The 16,533-nt window shown below is 43.0% G+C and overlaps 1 protein-coding gene across 6 annotated transcripts in view; it reads right to left on the reverse strand.

The window, feature by feature from the left end:
- Nucleotides 1-16,533, reverse strand: part of BCAS1 (brain enriched myelin associated protein 1) — a 531,445-nt gene that overhangs the window by 350,042 nt on the left and 164,870 nt on the right. For all 6 annotated transcript variants that reach the window (XM_078652060.1, XM_078652059.1, XM_078652057.1 and 3 more), the window contains exon 4: nucleotides 13,189-13,763. In XM_078652060.1, coding sequence (XP_078508186.1) covers nucleotides 13,189-13,763 — 575 coding nt within the window. The remainder of the gene's footprint in view (nucleotides 1-13,188; nucleotides 13,764-16,533) is intronic.

Here is a 16,533-nt window from a genome sequence, read left to right on the forward strand (position 1 = left end):
ACTCTGGAGCCAAACGGCGTTCGGAAACTCTCTGTCATATACCTTAACCCTGGTCAAGCACCAGCTAGACATCTTTTTGTTGCTCAAATCTGAGCAACCTGATTTTCTGTTGCTCAATGAAACTTGGCTGTCTCAGGAATCCTCCCCTGACATCCTAGCTGCCCTCCCCTCTGACTATGTCATTATTCAAGCGAATCGCCCTCAGGGGAAAGTGGGCGGAGGAGTAGCTATTATTACCCGCCATGACTGCAAATTCTCCACACTCCCCCCCTTGCTCTACCCTCGGTGGACAATCTAGTGCTCAAACTTGAATGCGAATCGATCACGACACCTCTGGTATGTGTCCTGCTTTATAGGCCCCCTCAAAGGATGCCCCTGTTCCCTCACTCCTTGGGCGAACAGGTTGCACACTTAGTCACCACTCATGGGAAGGTCATGCTTATTGGTGACTTCAACTACTGGGCCAGTCACCCTTCGGGTGGCCCTCAATCGATCGAACTCAGTGAGTTACTCTCGGGACTCAATCTGGTGCAACAAGTGACAACAGCCACCCACATCAAGGGGCACATTCTTGACCAGATCTGGTCTGTTAATATAACCATGTCCCCTGTGTCTGTACTCCCATGCACTTGGTCTGACCACTATATTATCAAATTCACCATCTTTGACAATTTCTCGGTCAAATCATCTTGCTCTAGAGGAGGCACATATAGAAATTGGAAGATAAGCGATAAAACATCCTTCCATAGCTCTCTCACTAACTCGCTCCCCCTTCTCAATCCCTCTATCAACCTTGCTGCCGAACAGCTCACCGGCTGGTTGCTTGCCACTAGTAACAAATTTGCGCCCCTTAAGAAAGCACTTGCCCCCCGTCGCCATGACGCTCATAAGTGGTTTTCTGACGAGTTAAAAACCCAGAAATTAGGCCTAAGGCAACTCGAAAGAACCTGGAGACGCAAGTGCCTTCCAGAAGACAAACGCCTATATATCAACTCATTAAAGATCTACAAAAAATCCATTCTGACCGCCAAAGCCACATACTTCTCTTCTAAAATTCTGTCCACCTCCAACCGCACTAAAGATATCTTTTCTATAGTAAATGAGTTGTCTAATCCTGACAGAGTCTCCATCAGACCTGTCCCTTCTCAAAAGTTCTGCAACTCCTTGAACTCCTTCTTTATTGAAAAAATTGCATTGATAAAGGCTAGCATCCTGCCCTGCAATAACCCCCCGCTCTGTCCCACCGTGGTCCAAAACCACACCATCTTCTCGCAATTTCCCAGTATCACAGAGCCTGTCCTCTTGGACCTACTCTCTAAAGTTAAGTCAGGCTCTGCCACGGATTGCTGCCCCCCCAGCATTTTGAAGGAAATTTTCACTTCCCTTCCTAGCCCTGCACTCCATCTTCTGAACCAATCACTTTCCCAGGGTACTATCCCTGTCTCCTTCAAGGAAGCCATTGTCATTCCTCTTTTAAAGAAGCCCGGGGCTGACCCCCAGCTGTTAACCAATTACCGCCCTATCTCCCTCTTACTCTACCTTGCCATGGTTCTTGAAACGCATGTCACGCGATGTCTCACCGAGTTTCTAGAAGACTCTGAATTTCTTGACTCCAACCAAGCGGGGTTCCGCCCTGCTCATTCCACCGAAGCGGTGGTCCTCACAGTCCTAGACTCTCTTCGTGACAAGGTTGACTCCGGCTCTTCGCAGGCCCTTGTCCTCCTGGACCTCTCCGCGGCCTTTGACACGGTCGACCATAATCTTTTGGTCGATCGTGTCAGAGACGGGGGAATCACGGGACCCGCCCTGGGCTGGATTATCTCCTTAATGGAGAATCGATCTCAGGCAGTCAGCACTGCACCCTTCACAGCGCCCAGAATGAGCATCTCCTGTGGAGTCCCTCGGGGTTCTTAACTCTCTCCCCTGTTATTTAACCTGTATCTTCTTCCCCTCATCCGAGCTCTAAGAGAACGTGAAGTCTGCACCTTCAACTATGCAGACGACTTCCAACTTATCTTCCCCATTAGTAACTCTCCGGAGTCCGTTCTCACTTTTCAGTCCACCATACTGTTCATCAGTCAGTGGATGAACAATAATCATCTTAAGCTCAATCTGGATAAGACAGAGCTTGTTCTTACCGGAGGTATCATCAAGAGCCCCTGGGGCCCTCATTTTTGGCCCAAGGAACTTGGTCAAGCTCCTTCCCCATCGTCCACGGCCAAAAGCTTAGGGGTCACTATCAGCCAAGACTTCACGATGAAGGCCCAGATCGGCTCAGTGATCTCTACCTGTTTTTTCCAACTTAGGAAAATAAAAAAGATCTGCAGGTTCCTCACTCATGAAGCACGAATCCAGGTGATTCTTGCTATGGTCATGTCCCATGTTGATTATGCCAATTCTCTTTACCATGGCATTCCCATCTATCTCTCCAAACGCCTTCAAATGGTCCAGAACCAAGCGGCTCGCCTGATTACCCGCCATCCCAGACATCTCCATATCACCCACCTCTTGAAACAACTGCATTGGCTACCTATAACCCAGCGCTGTGCCTTTAAGGTTGGTTGCCTCATTTACAAGGCCCTCAATGGGAAAAGTCCACAATTTGTGAATAAACTGATTCACAAACATGCTCCCTCCCGCAACTTGCGCTCAGCTCACAAACTATTGTTATCGTCACCTTCCTACAGACTAAAACGCACTGGTGGTGCCAGGTTTGCTGTCCTGGCGCCCATGTTTTGGAATTCTCTCCCTTCCGACATACGTTTCTGTGACACTCTTCTTAAATTCAGAAGCTGTCTCAAAACCTGGCTATTTTGCCAAGCCTTCTAATTTTGCACTCGATCTTGGGCTCTGAAGACATGGTAGCGCCAAGAAACCTCCTCTGTGTATGTGCGCTTTATAAATGTATTTTAACATAACATAACAACATAACATGTTTGGCACTGTGTAACAACCAGTAGCGGCTCGTAGTGGGAGGCCTACGGGGCGGTGAAGTGGGGCAGGGAAGGGGCAGGGTGGGGGGTAGTAAACTCCGGCATATAGCCGACCAGAGGTAAGTACATAAATAAATAAATACAATGAATTACATTGCACGTGCTCCAACACCATTTGCGTTTGCAGCGAGCGCAGTGTAATATGTTTTATTTATTTATTTATGTACTTACCTCCAGTCCGCCGTATGGCGGAGTTTACTAACCCCCACCCTGCCCCCCCGTCCGCCTCACCATCCCGCAGCACTCCCACTACGAGCCGCTACTGGTAACAGCCCAGCATAATATTTGGCTGATAACTTGGAAATTATCGTTTTCTATTGACATATTAACTTGCATTGTGCAATGCATGATAAACACCTTAATTCACATCCTGTTGCAATGCACAGCACACATATTTGCCAGTATGTTTAAAAAAGGATACATAAAAAGAAAAAACATGGCATGTGGTGTTTATTGTACATCATATATGTAAATTTTTCAAAATACAGAAACTTTCTCCCTGCTAAAGTTTGGCTTATAGGATGACTTTCAACAGATTGCAGGAAGGTAGCTGATCTGCAATTTATGAAACCTTGACCCAGAATCAGGATTTCTGCAAATGATTAGCACTGGGGGCCTCACAAAAAATGTGGTGGAGTAGGGGTGATGGAGGTGGAGCTGGGCACATTCCCTACACGCTCTGCTCCCCAAGTGAGTGGCTCTACACACCAACCAAGAGGCTGCCAATACCAGGCCACCCATCACTCAACAGAACTGTAGTATCATTAGGTTTAAGGGGAATCTGACTTGGAAGCATTCATTTACAATCACACAGATGACAGCTTTGCCCCATTTGGTCCTCAACCAAGCACATAAAACACATGTCTTTAAAAAGGTACCACCTATAACAGACTTGAAGCTTTCCTGACACATAATCCTGCTTCAGGCAAATAATTTTACAGAGTGGCTGACAAACACGTTTTACTTCCCAATGTTTACACAGTACTGTCTAGTTATATTAAAAATGAAATCCATTTCAATGGAAGACAATTTAGAAAATATAGGCAATATCTGATTAAATCACTGTGTGCTCAGCCTTTCTGGGAATTGTAGTTTTTTTGTATGTCTGCTTATTACATGTGTGGATTTCCAGACACAAAAATAAAAACAAGATGCATGTCAAGAGAAAAGTAATTGGAGGAGTTTTTTACAAGCTTTGGGGCACATGCATCAACAGAAATTGCATTCGCAAACAGTGCGAATCGCTAAAAATAGCCGTTTGCGAATGCAATTTATGTTTTTGGTATGCATCAAATTTTCACCATGTTAAGGAATCGCAATTTAGTTAGCGATTCTTTATTTACTCGCAATCGGGTTAGCGAGTCGTTAAACATTCGCTATTTTAACGAATTCTTAAAATATTAGCGAAAAACGGTATGCATGAAACTTTGCAAATTGCGAATTTTATAGAAATCGCTATTAGGAATTCCTAAAATAAGAAGAAGTGTGAGCAGGTGCTAATTTTTTCTAAAAAAAATGAAACATGTGCAATTGATCAGGAAACTATAAAAGGGCTCTCACAGACCCTCTGGAACTCTTCCAGGATGGCAGCAGCAATTGTGATGGCACGTAGGTTGCGTTTGAGAGCAGCAGGGAGGAGGGGAAGAATACTGAGTGAAAGAATCTTTAGATTGCGCATAACTTTGTTTGGGCAGACACAGGCAGACATATATGACAAGTATAGGCTCAATGTAGACTCTATTTTAGATCTGATAGCTGAACTTGACCCCATATTGCAGAGGCAAACAGCTAGGACTCAAGCTATACCCACCCATGTACAGGTGTTATGTTGTCTCCATCTACTAGCCTCTGGCTCCTTTCAAGGTGTCATAGCTGTTTCTGGGGGGGTGTCACAGAGTGCATTGTCTAGATTTTTTAGAGACTTTCTAAATGCAATGCTACAGAGAATAAACCATCACATAAGATTCCCTACAGCTCAGCAGGAGTTGCTCCAGACTAAATTAGATTTCTATAACATAGCACATTTTCCACATGTATTAGGATGTGTTGATGGTACTCATGTTCCCATTTGTCCCCCTTCTGCCAATGAATACATTTTCAGAAACAGGAAAAATTATCATTCCTTGAATATTCAAACAGTCTGCAATGCTAAAGGAATCATCACTGACTTAGTTGCAAGTTATCCAGGGAGTGCTCATGACTCCTACATTTTTAAACACAGTGCCATCCATGCTCGCTTGCTTGCTGGAGAATTTGGAGATGGATATTTACTAGGTAAATTAAAACTTGCAATCAGAGAATTTTTTAAATGTCATGCTCTTGGATGTAATTGTTACTCATTTTCAACATTTATTTTTTAAATTAGGTGATAGTGCATATGGGTTGAGGTCATACATACTCACACCTTATTTGACTCCAAATACCCACAAAGAACAGCAATACAACCAGGACCACATCTCAACCCGCAGTATCATTGAGAGGACTTTTGGTGTCATGAAGTCTAGGTTTAGGGTTTTGCATATGACTGGTGGTGCATTGCAATACCGTCCAGATGTCTGCTGCAAAATTGATGCAACTTGTGCTATCCTCCACAACATAGCTACTAGGAGAGGCCTTGAACTTGATATGGAGGATATGCTGCCAAATATTGACAACCAGCCTCAACAACCCCAGCCCAGATTGCATGGACCTGATGCAGCAGAAGGGAGGAGAAGAAGGGCAGAAATCACTCAACACTATTTTTAACCAAAGGTGAGTTTAATGGAATGTCTTTTCCTTAATTTTGTAAAACATATCACAGAAGATGGTACAGCATGGCACTTCTAAGTATAATATTGCTTATAACTTTTTGAGTAACAGAATACAACTTTCAATCAGTGAAGGGGGGAATTATTCAAAGTAATGAAATCAAAGCACCATTATGTAATGTAAAATGAAAATTACTTCTTTCTACCATGCAAACCTAATGCTCTAGTTTTGACATTTTCAGATTTTGTACAATTTCCTGTAGTCAGATGTAGACCTCTTGCACTACGGCGCTCAGGCAAATCTTTAGGTTTCATTTTTTCTTTGTTGACTTCATTATCTACAATTGGGCCCCCTTCATCAGGTTTATAAAGCTTATCTTTAGGCTGCATCTCAGTTGCAGCACTTTTTATGGACAACATACCATCACAGAGTACACCACAACATTGCTGGATGGCCTTTTGAATGGAATTTGTATTTTTCATTACTTTTGCATTGCTGGATGTAACTCTATTTAATGCCCTGGCATATGTGTGCATGCTTGCAATTGACCTCATATGTCTATTACAATTTGCAATTTTCTGGCTTTCCAATCCCTGAGTGATGTTCTCCAAAGCACTAGCTATGCGGTCAAATTGTGCACATGAGGCCTTCTGTGCAGATTCAATCACTTTTGTTAGTTTTGTTACATTTCTGTTCATAGATATTACATTTTCATTGATATCACTGAGTTTCCCCTTCATGATTCTCATGTCCTTCCCTTGCAGACGCTGGACTTTCAATAATTTCACCTCTACAACATTGGCAAGGGTGCTATCATCTAAGGAGTCTCTTTGGACTGTGGACCTTGGCTTTCTCCTGATGAATTTTTGAAGTCTTTTGCGCCGACATGACTGTTTATCAGTGTTGTCTGGGATTGATGCTGTTTGTTTTTCAACTTCAGTGACATTATTTTCTTCCTCAGTGTCTGAGTTCAGAAGCTGTCGCACTCTCTTCCTAATTTGTATATTATTATCTGGTTTACAAGATATTTTGGGCTGTGGCTCACATGTGTTCTCAGATTCCTTGTTGTTTTCCTCTGAGACATATATTTCTGTTTCTTTCACATTATCTGCAAATGAAAAATGAATTTTTTTATGTGTATGTCTTTAATATGATTAAGATAATTTACATTGTTTTGCACTTGTCTACATTAATTGAAATTTTGAAAACAAGCAGGTTTCTTTTAATTTATTTGATGTTTCAAGTCATATTTTCATGTTAGGAAACTTAACATGTCCTAAAGATTATTTTGGAAAAACTACATTTCCCATAATGCACTGCTTCATAATATTACATGCCTTTTTAAATGCCAAGAAAAAGTAGCAAAGTGTCCTATTCTTTAAGGGATGTTAAATATAGATTAAATAAGTTTAAAAACATCAAGCACAACAAAGGCATGAAAAATGGAATATGAGCAATTTACAATGTACACATACCTTGGGAAGTGCCAGCATGCTCAGATGTGTCAATCTGAATGACTCCAATCACAGCTTCAGTCACAAGCGTCCCCTCAACCAAATCCTCAAGGGGGTAGTAGGTATGTCCTTGGGAGGTCCTCCACCAGTTTTTTTCGCACTTTTTATCCTTGTCGCAATCCTTTCTTTTGCGCGTGAGCGTCAGTCATACCACCTTTTTTGCAAGTTGGTGATGTCTCTGTGGGCAACCCCCACAGCATTTACCTTGGCTTGAATGGCCAGCCAATGTTTCTTTTTCACTGCTTCTGGGACCTTCAAAGAAAATTTTCCAAAAAGCTCCTCCTGCCTTTCAGCAACTTCCTCTATTAATATCTGCAACTCCTGCTCACTAAACTTAATCTTTCTTTTTCTTGGTTGTAGGTCTTGACTTCCACCTTCAGATTCCATTTCTCCCTCTGCAGCAGCACACACAAAACAGTCCTTCAGGTTCAGCAAACAAAGCAGTACTGACCAACTGCCACTCCCAATTCAAACTGTGGCTCAGGTGCATTCAATTAGTGTAGGCTTCCTGGGTGTGTCCTCATTGTAATGCATCAATATGCGAATTCGCAAATTTGCGAATTTTTTGCGAATTTGCAAAATAAGGAATCGCATTAAAATTCGCATTTCTAATGCAAATTCGCAAAAAAAGCGAAAAATAGCGATTCCTTAAAAAAATGCGAAAAAGATGATGCATTCCGTTTTGCGAATCGCAAAATGCGATTCCTTAAAATTCGCAAATAACGATTCGCAAAACGTAACATTGATGCATGTGCCCCTAAGTTCTCTGTAGGACTGGCAGCACCGAAACAAGCTTCTTTCAAAGGCAGAAGTTGCAACATCAAAATAAGAGTACTTTCAGGCCTGCAATGGAAGGATACAACTCATCCAGTTATAACACTGAGACCAAAATGCTCCCAGGCAGCCTAAAGGAAGAATTTGCTAGAAACATATCAAGAGCAGAGATCGAAGATGGACGCAAAAAACATACAAACAAAAGTAAGGGGCTGGCCACAACCAAAACTAAAGCTGTCTGCAGCCATGACCTTAACAATCTAGTTTCTTCATATTTACCTTGATGATAAATTCTTAATTCAAAGAAGTTGTAAATTAATGGCAGACATATATTTTAAACTCTTCCTTGATCCAAAAATAATAACATAAATGTTCTACCATTCTGTTATAGAAAGGTTTGGTTCATCCATATCTCCACATGTTAGTAGTATATGGTATCCTAAAAATCTGGCAAGACTTCTGACGTCAAGGCCCACCTGTTGAATAATTCTCTTCACCATATGGCTGCACCAACTTAAGTGGATCATTGCCATCTCTGTGCCACATGCAGATGACATAACTTTAAATCAGTGGAGATGGGCAGTGCTTAGTAGAACGCCTCCATATGTTGAAGTGAATGTGGTATTTATAATCGTAAAATTGTGTGCATATATACATTGACCCTCATGGGAGTCTGCCTCTGCACCCTTCTCTTAGACCTCAGAAGGAGGAATTAGGTCCACCAAACCAGCATTAGACGTATATCTGCAAGGAATTGACATACGGCTTGTGACTAGACTTCTGAAGTTCCTGGACCTTAAACGCCACCCGCAGACACCATCACCTCAAAAAGGGCCTCCTTCAAAGACCGCCTAGACAACAACGCGCACAACAGCAAAGAGCTCTTCAACATCGTGAAGGAACTCTCCAACCCCAGCTCCAACACCAACGATGTCCCACCCTCGCAAGACCTGTGCGACTCACTGGCCACCTTCTTCCACCGCAAGATGGCAGACATCCACGACAGCTTCAACGCCACGACCGCCCCGACAACCACTGAGACCTCCGCACCCACGACCACCATCCGCACCAACCGCCTGCTCTCCTGGACCAACATCAACGACGACGACACCATCAAGATCATGAACACCATCCACTCCGGAACTCCGTCAGACCCATGCCCACACCACATCTTCAACAAAGCCAGAACAGCCATCGCGCCCCATCTCTGGGAAGTCATCAACACCTCCTTCGAGACAACAACCTTCCCGGAGAGCTGGAAGCACGCCGAGATCAACGCCTTACTCAAGAAACCCAAGGCGGACCCCGAGAACCTCAAGAACTTCCGGCCCATCTCCCTGCTCTCGTTCCCGGCAAAGTTCATGAGAAGACCATCAACAAACAACTGACCCGCTACCTCGAGGAGTACAACATCCTGGACCCTTCCCAGTCCGGGTTCCGCAGCAACCACAGCACCGAGATTGCCCTCATCGCCGCCACCGATGACATCAAGTCCCTGCTGAACAACGGAGAAATGGAGGCCCTCATCCTCCTGGACTTGTCAGCCGCCTTCGACACGGTCTGCCACCACACACTACGAACACGCCTCCACGACGCCGGGATCCAAGAGAAGGCCCTGGACTGGACCTTCTCCTTCCTCTCCGGCAGAACACAGAGCATCAGCCTTCCCCCTTCAGCTCCGAAGCCACCGAGATCATCTGTGGCGTACCCCAGGGCTCATCCCTCAGCCCAACTCTGTTTAATACCTACATGGCACTGCTCGCCCAAGTCGCCTGTCAGCACGACCTCAACATCATCTCCTATGCTGATGGCACCCAGCTGATCCTCTCCCTCACCAAGGACCGCCAAAACCAACCAACACGAAGGAATGAAGGCCGTTGCTGAATGGATGAGGAACAGCTGACTGAAGCTGAACTTGGACAAGACAGAGGTTCTCATCCTCGGTTCCACCCCTTCGGCCTGGGACGACTCCTGGTGGTCGACCGCACTGGGAACCGCCCCAAACACCCACCGACCACGCATGCAACCTAGGGGTCATCCTCGACTCCACCCTCTCCATGACTTAACAGGTCAACGCCGCCTCCTCTTCCTGCTTGCTTCAACACCTCCGCATGCTCCGCAGGATCTACAAGTGGATCCCCACTGAAACGAGAAGAACGGTCACCCAAGGCTCGTCAGCAGCAGGTTGTACTAGGGAAATGCCCTCTACGCAGGAGCCTCGGCCAATCTCCTGAGACGGCTCCAACGCATCCAGAACGCCTCTGCAGGCCTTATCCTCAACATCCCTCGCCGCAGCCACATCACACCCCACCTGAGAGGCCTGCAATGGCTCCCGGTCAACAAGAGGATAACCTTCAAGCTCCTCATCCACGCACACAAGGCACTCCACTACACCGGACCAACGTACCTCAACAGACAACTCAGCTTCTACACACCCACCCGCCAGCTCCGCTCTGCCGACCTCACCACAGTCCCCCGCTTCCAAAGAGCCACCTTCGGCGGCAGATCATTCTCCCACCTCGACGCCAAGACCTGGAATACCCTCCCCATCCACCTACGGCTGACCCAAGACCTTCTGACCTTCAGAAAACTCCTCAAGACCTGGCTTTTCGAGCAGTAGCAGCATTCCCCACCCCAGCGCCTTGAGACCCTCACAGGTGAGTAGTGCACTTTACAAATGATATACTTGATTGATTGATTAAATAATCCAAATGGAGCATACCAACATCATTCGCCACAGACAGACATGCATTGAGTCCAAACTGCTTACTTCAAAGAATGTCATCTCAAAGGACACAATGAATTGAAATCCCTATGTACTAGCTGTCTAAGGACATAGTTTCAGATCTTGCCCAATCTGACATTTAGAGCCCTGATTTTAGTTTTCAATCTTTATTATTATTACAGTACAGATTGGCTCCCACTGCATGGGTCTGAGAGCAGTGCTCTTTGCTAAGGTCATGTGCACTCGGTCTACAGAGAAAGACGATTTACTTTTAATACTGTCTAGTCTGATCTATAATTTTATGAAGTGTTTTTTTATTGGTGGGGAAGAATGTATGTTGGGCTGTCTATCATATTCATATTGCAATCTTTGTATTACCCTATCAATAATTGAAGCTGAATTGATTGAAGCATATGACACGTTTTAATGTTTTTATGGGTATTGACTTGCCTAATAAACTATGGCTAGTTAAGAAAACCTTGACGGGTGTCGGAAACAGAAAGTTTTTTTATGCCACAGAGGGAAAACTCATACCAAGGTTGTGGAATTTACCAGATGCAGTAAAAACCTCCCATTCTGAGTTTGCCTCTGATATATTAGGAATTGCATGCTGAATTGGTGCATTTTGCACTGAATGCTATGTGTATCAGAACTTTGTGAACATTTTACCTCTAGGACATTTTGGCAGATTTTATATGCCAAAATATACGAGTGGAAAATTGTAGGGTGCTGTGTTTGCAGAAGTGCTCAGAATTCCAATTGCTGTGCACACTAATTTGAGCAGGGGGCAGAATTTACCGTCCCTCTTGTAATCAGAGCCATTATGTTGTATAAGACCACTACAGTTTTTTATGAAAAAGTTTGTCATATTAGTTACGTCTTCCATCACCAAGTGCATCATGCTCCTAAGTTCTGCAATCTCCTTGCTGTCCAGCTGGGTGAAAAGATAGAGGTTTGTGAAACATTTTTTGGAAGCACCAGAGACTACCAAAAAGACAAGGGCTATTATCGGGTTTCTGTGCTCTGAGTTGGTGTTCGATAGGTTTTCTAAAATGCATTGCATTCCACACCTTAGAGGTAGTAAACATAAGTGTAATTTTACACTTTTCATAGCTATTCTTTGTTGGCAATGTAACAGACATAGATTATTGTCCTTCTAAATCATCCATTCAAATATCACCATTTATTAGAACATTGGAATGTTGGGAGCTCCACTGAAAACAATGGAGTGCTCTGGGCTTATAATGGCTGGTATGAGCCTGGAGCTCCAACATTCCAATGTTTCTTTGTTCACAGCTCTGGCTGTGAACAAAGGCTTCAGGGAACCTGAGGGGATTCCAATCCCCTCACGCTCCTAAATGGCTTTATTTTTTTTGTTAGAACATTCTGTCCTCTAGTGACAGAATGTTCTAATAGCCTTATAGCCCTTCGTAGATGGGCTATAACACTATTAAAGTCCCTCTCCCTTGTTAAAGGCCCTCGCCTCGGGGCCTTTAACGCTGGAGAGGGCCTTTAATAGCCGGTAGAGCCCTCTACGGCGGGCTATAAGGCTATTTTGAGTTTCTTTACTTTTCTGATATGATGTATTGCCTTGTCCACTCTTTCTCTCATTGGAGGGAACTGAGCAAGTTCAAAGTAAGACAAACGCTTGTAGATTTACACTGTGTAAACAGCAGCACCTATTTGCAAACATTTGCTCGATACTGGCAGTCATGAGTTAGCTTGATTAGCCACACATATAATTTTAGAATTCTTACATTATTTGCAAATATTGCACATATACATATCTCAAACATATTTTTCTCATTATATAAGGTTTATTGGTCTAGTATTCTGTCTTTAAAAATATTGAAAAATTTAAATTTATAAACCAAAGACTGAAACAATAATTCAAAATGCCTGATGCAGGTGAGTATCACAAGCATCTGGCTTTTACCTGACTACCTTCTCGTTTTTTTTCTTATTTATTAAAAGAAAAACTTCATACATTATGATTTTATTGTTGTCGTACATTTATGGTTTTATTTTCCGGGAGGAATATGTATGCTCATTGTACTGGGGCAGTTTTCCCATTCTTTTCCGACATGCACGCTTTGCAACGGGACGATATAGTACAAAAATGGTCTTTGAGCCCCTTCTCTCATAATGCCCCTTTCCACGGTGTGTGGCTTGCGCAAATTCCTCCAGGAAGCACCTACAATAATTTGTACTTGTTAAACTCAAGATCGCCCTATTTGTGTGAACCTGTGGGTGCAAATTAATTTTAAATGTATGCATCCCTCACAATAGAGCTGGTGATGGTGTCACATCATCTCATTGGCATCGCACAGCAACCTACATTTCATTCATTGTAAATTGTTCAAAAGTTGCTTTCTGACATTAATGGAATACAATAAATATCGGGAAATTTCGATAATATTAGTCATAAAAGTACCTGCTGCGGTGGGGCGGTGTTCTGCAATCCCGAAGACGCATTCACCACGATGATTGGCTGCTGTTCTGCTGGGGGGGGAATTTCCTGAGAATCCTCATTGGAGGGGTTCCTCTTCTCCTTCGCCTTCTCAGGTTTGAACAGTTTGTCGAACAGGCTGATTTCCTTGGGTTTGGCCTGGGTGGTGTATGCCTCGGATGCCTCTGTGTTTGGCACCTCAGCTGCTGTCAGTGATGCTGCGAGCGGGGCCCGCTGTTGGGTTTTATCAGAGCTTCCTTTGAGCTCGACTGTTGCCGGAAGTGTGACGCTTTCACTGGGGACATTGTTCACCAGAGGTTTTTCTGGGGTGACATCAAGCTTCTCTGACACAGCTGATGAATCTTTAGCTTGAGCTGCAGTACGCCCTGGTACAGGCCGAGAGATGGACATTTTGAAACGAGATCTGGCAGGTGGCGCCTCGGCCTTGGCTTCCGGCCCAAGATTCTTTCCGTTTTCCTCAGAAATAGAGCTGATCTCCATTGTCTTTTGTGAAGAAATTGTGGCATTATTCTTCTGCCTATCATTTGTCCTGGCGTCGACTGCAGGAAAAAAGGCATAGATCAGAAATTATAGTTACTCGACTATGAAAGCTTTTTTTTACATATAGGGGCTGTTCTAAACAAACGTGCACATATATGAGAGTTCAGCGATATCAGAGAACAATTTACACAATTATGTATAAGTAATTAAAAGAGTCTTATTTTGGCGTATTCATTACACCTTAAAAATGTGTGCAATATATGCCAGCACTGTTTACCACTGACAGATTCTGCATCACTTGTATACACATTGTAAACAGAAGGGCAAAACACCACTTATATTACATCTAATAACAGCAAATGGTACACCAAAAGCAGATCGTTAAATGGGCAGGTACTGTCCGGTACTGAGTACCTGCACTTCTTTAATTTGAAACGGAGAGTAACTTCACTACTCAGCACTGCTGCAATACATTTAATGGAAAGTACAAGCGTGTACCCGAAGCAAACAGGTACTCTAAATAGTGAGTACCTGCACTTCTGTATTTCATTTTAAAGAAAGGACCAAGAGCACTCTATTTATATATAATCTGCCCACAAGTATGTTTTTTTGAGAAAAACCCTCCAGAAAAATCACAGTACCAGTTAAAAATATGGCGACCATCCACCTCAAAATGTGACAATAAAATTCAGAAAAATGAAGATCTTCAATCTCCATTCACAGATAAGCAGCATGCCTTAAATATGGGAAATTGAAACATAATGATGTTTAAGAATAAAAACATTAAAGGTAACATAATTGGGTTTTTTCAGTGGAGGCTCCCTTTTGAATATTACGTTTCAAATGCCCATCGTGAAAACTCAAAATAGTCGTCATATGTTTAAGTAAGTGCTGTTTCCACATATAGGGCCAGATGTACGACCATTCCATTTTGTGGGTCGCAAATTGCGATTTGTTTTGCCACTCGCAAAATGAAATGCACAAATGTGTCTCAGACTCCCAATGGGGTCGCAAATGACCTGCCTCATCAATATTGATGAAGCAGGACGTAATTTGCGACCCATTTGGAATGGGCTACAATCACTGGGATGGTGGCCTGATGGGGACATCAGAGCACAATGCTTGTGTTTGCTTTTTAAATAATGCAAAAAATGTTTTCCCAAATTCAGCCCATTTTTCTTAAAGAGAAAACGGAATGTGTTTAAAAGAAAAAATGAAACATGATTTTCATTATTTAAGGGCAGACAGGCCTGCTCTTAAAAAATATTTTCACTACCAAACACAAAAAGGTAGGTGTCCCCTGGGTACCCCTTCCCGTTTGCAACTGGCTTACCACCAATTTGAAATGGGTGGTAATTGCGATTGTTTTGCAACCACATTTGCGGTTGCAAAACAATCATACAGCCCCCTGCGACTCGATATTGGGAAGTGACGCCCTTGGCACACCCCTTCCTAATAGTGCTTTTCAAACCCTATTTTGTGAGTCAGTAATAGGTTACCGACTCGCTAAATAGGGTTTGTACACACTACAACCCTTCTTGCGGTCCAAAACGTCCCATTTTTCTGTTTGCGACTGCAAAAAATGGTCATACATTTGGCCATAATTACTACCAGTGTATAAACATTCGGTTCATTGGCTCAAATTCTATTACATGTAACCTGTAGTCTAACTTCATGTACACGCTTTGAAAATATCATATTAGGAAACATCCATCACATACTTCGTAGTAAAATAAAAGAACGTTTTCTTGCTGTGACCGCTCAGTAACTTGTGCCTCAGTATCTTTGTGTTTCCTATACAGGGTGACCCATGGTGACCCAGCCCGCTAGGTCTAGGGTAGACTGCTAGGTTTTGCCAGAGTGTGCTGGTTGAGACAGATGATTATTAAATCAGTATTAAATATCCTGTGGGCAAAAGAATAAAAAAGGGTATTTTGTATATTCTAAAATCCAATAATATTAAAGTCTATGTCAGTGTTTTAGGTGCTTGGCCTGTAAGGTGGATATAACTGACACAGGAAGTAAAAATATGCATAACAACATGTAGAAAGAATAAAGAAAGAGATTTTCCAAACATAATTGTGGGAATTTATTTTCCTATTAGCTTGTATTGAAGTGGGGAGAATTTTAGGAGGTATAAATATAAATTAAAGCCAATGTTGTCTTAAAAATTGTGAATTTCTTGCCTTAATCGGGTCAGTTGGCATGTATGTGAAAGCCTTAGGGCACCAGTATATAAACACAATTCCATTAAGTAAAAGCAAATGTATTGAGGTAGACGAACGGAGTCCCCATTGCTGAATTAGCAGTCGTTCACAGAGTCATGAGCAGAGTCCTGCATCATGAATCCTAATGAGGTAGCAGTTTTTGTGATTCAGGCAAAAAGACATTTAAGATGTTGGGTCACAAAATACTGAACTGCAGTGCATCGTGATTCGACCTGTCCCATAAATGTTAATGAGGTAGGTCACAAACAGCGACCCACTATACTCAGCTACAATCACTGGAATTGTGGCCTGCAGGGGTCAGCAGACCATAATGTCTGTGATTGCTTTTAAATAAACACATTTTTTTTTTTTATAAGCTGACCGTTTTTCTGGAAGGAAAACAGGTTGTGTTTAAAATAGCAAATGTTATTGTCTACTTTCACAAAGAGAAATGGGTTCCTAGGTGAATTTGGTCGCAATACATTAATGCATAACAGAAGTAATTGGTATTTGGAAGGGAAGCCCTTAACACACTCCTTTAAAATACCAATTACTTATGGTTACGTAATCCCATTTAACAATTCAGAAAATCTTTTTGGAACCATTAAATGGGCTTAGTACA

This window comes from Lissotriton helveticus, chromosome 7 (genome assembly GCF_964261635.1).
Source record: "Lissotriton helveticus chromosome 7, aLisHel1.1, whole genome shotgun sequence".
Classification (NCBI taxonomy): domain Eukaryota; kingdom Metazoa; phylum Chordata; class Amphibia; order Caudata; family Salamandridae; genus Lissotriton; species Lissotriton helveticus.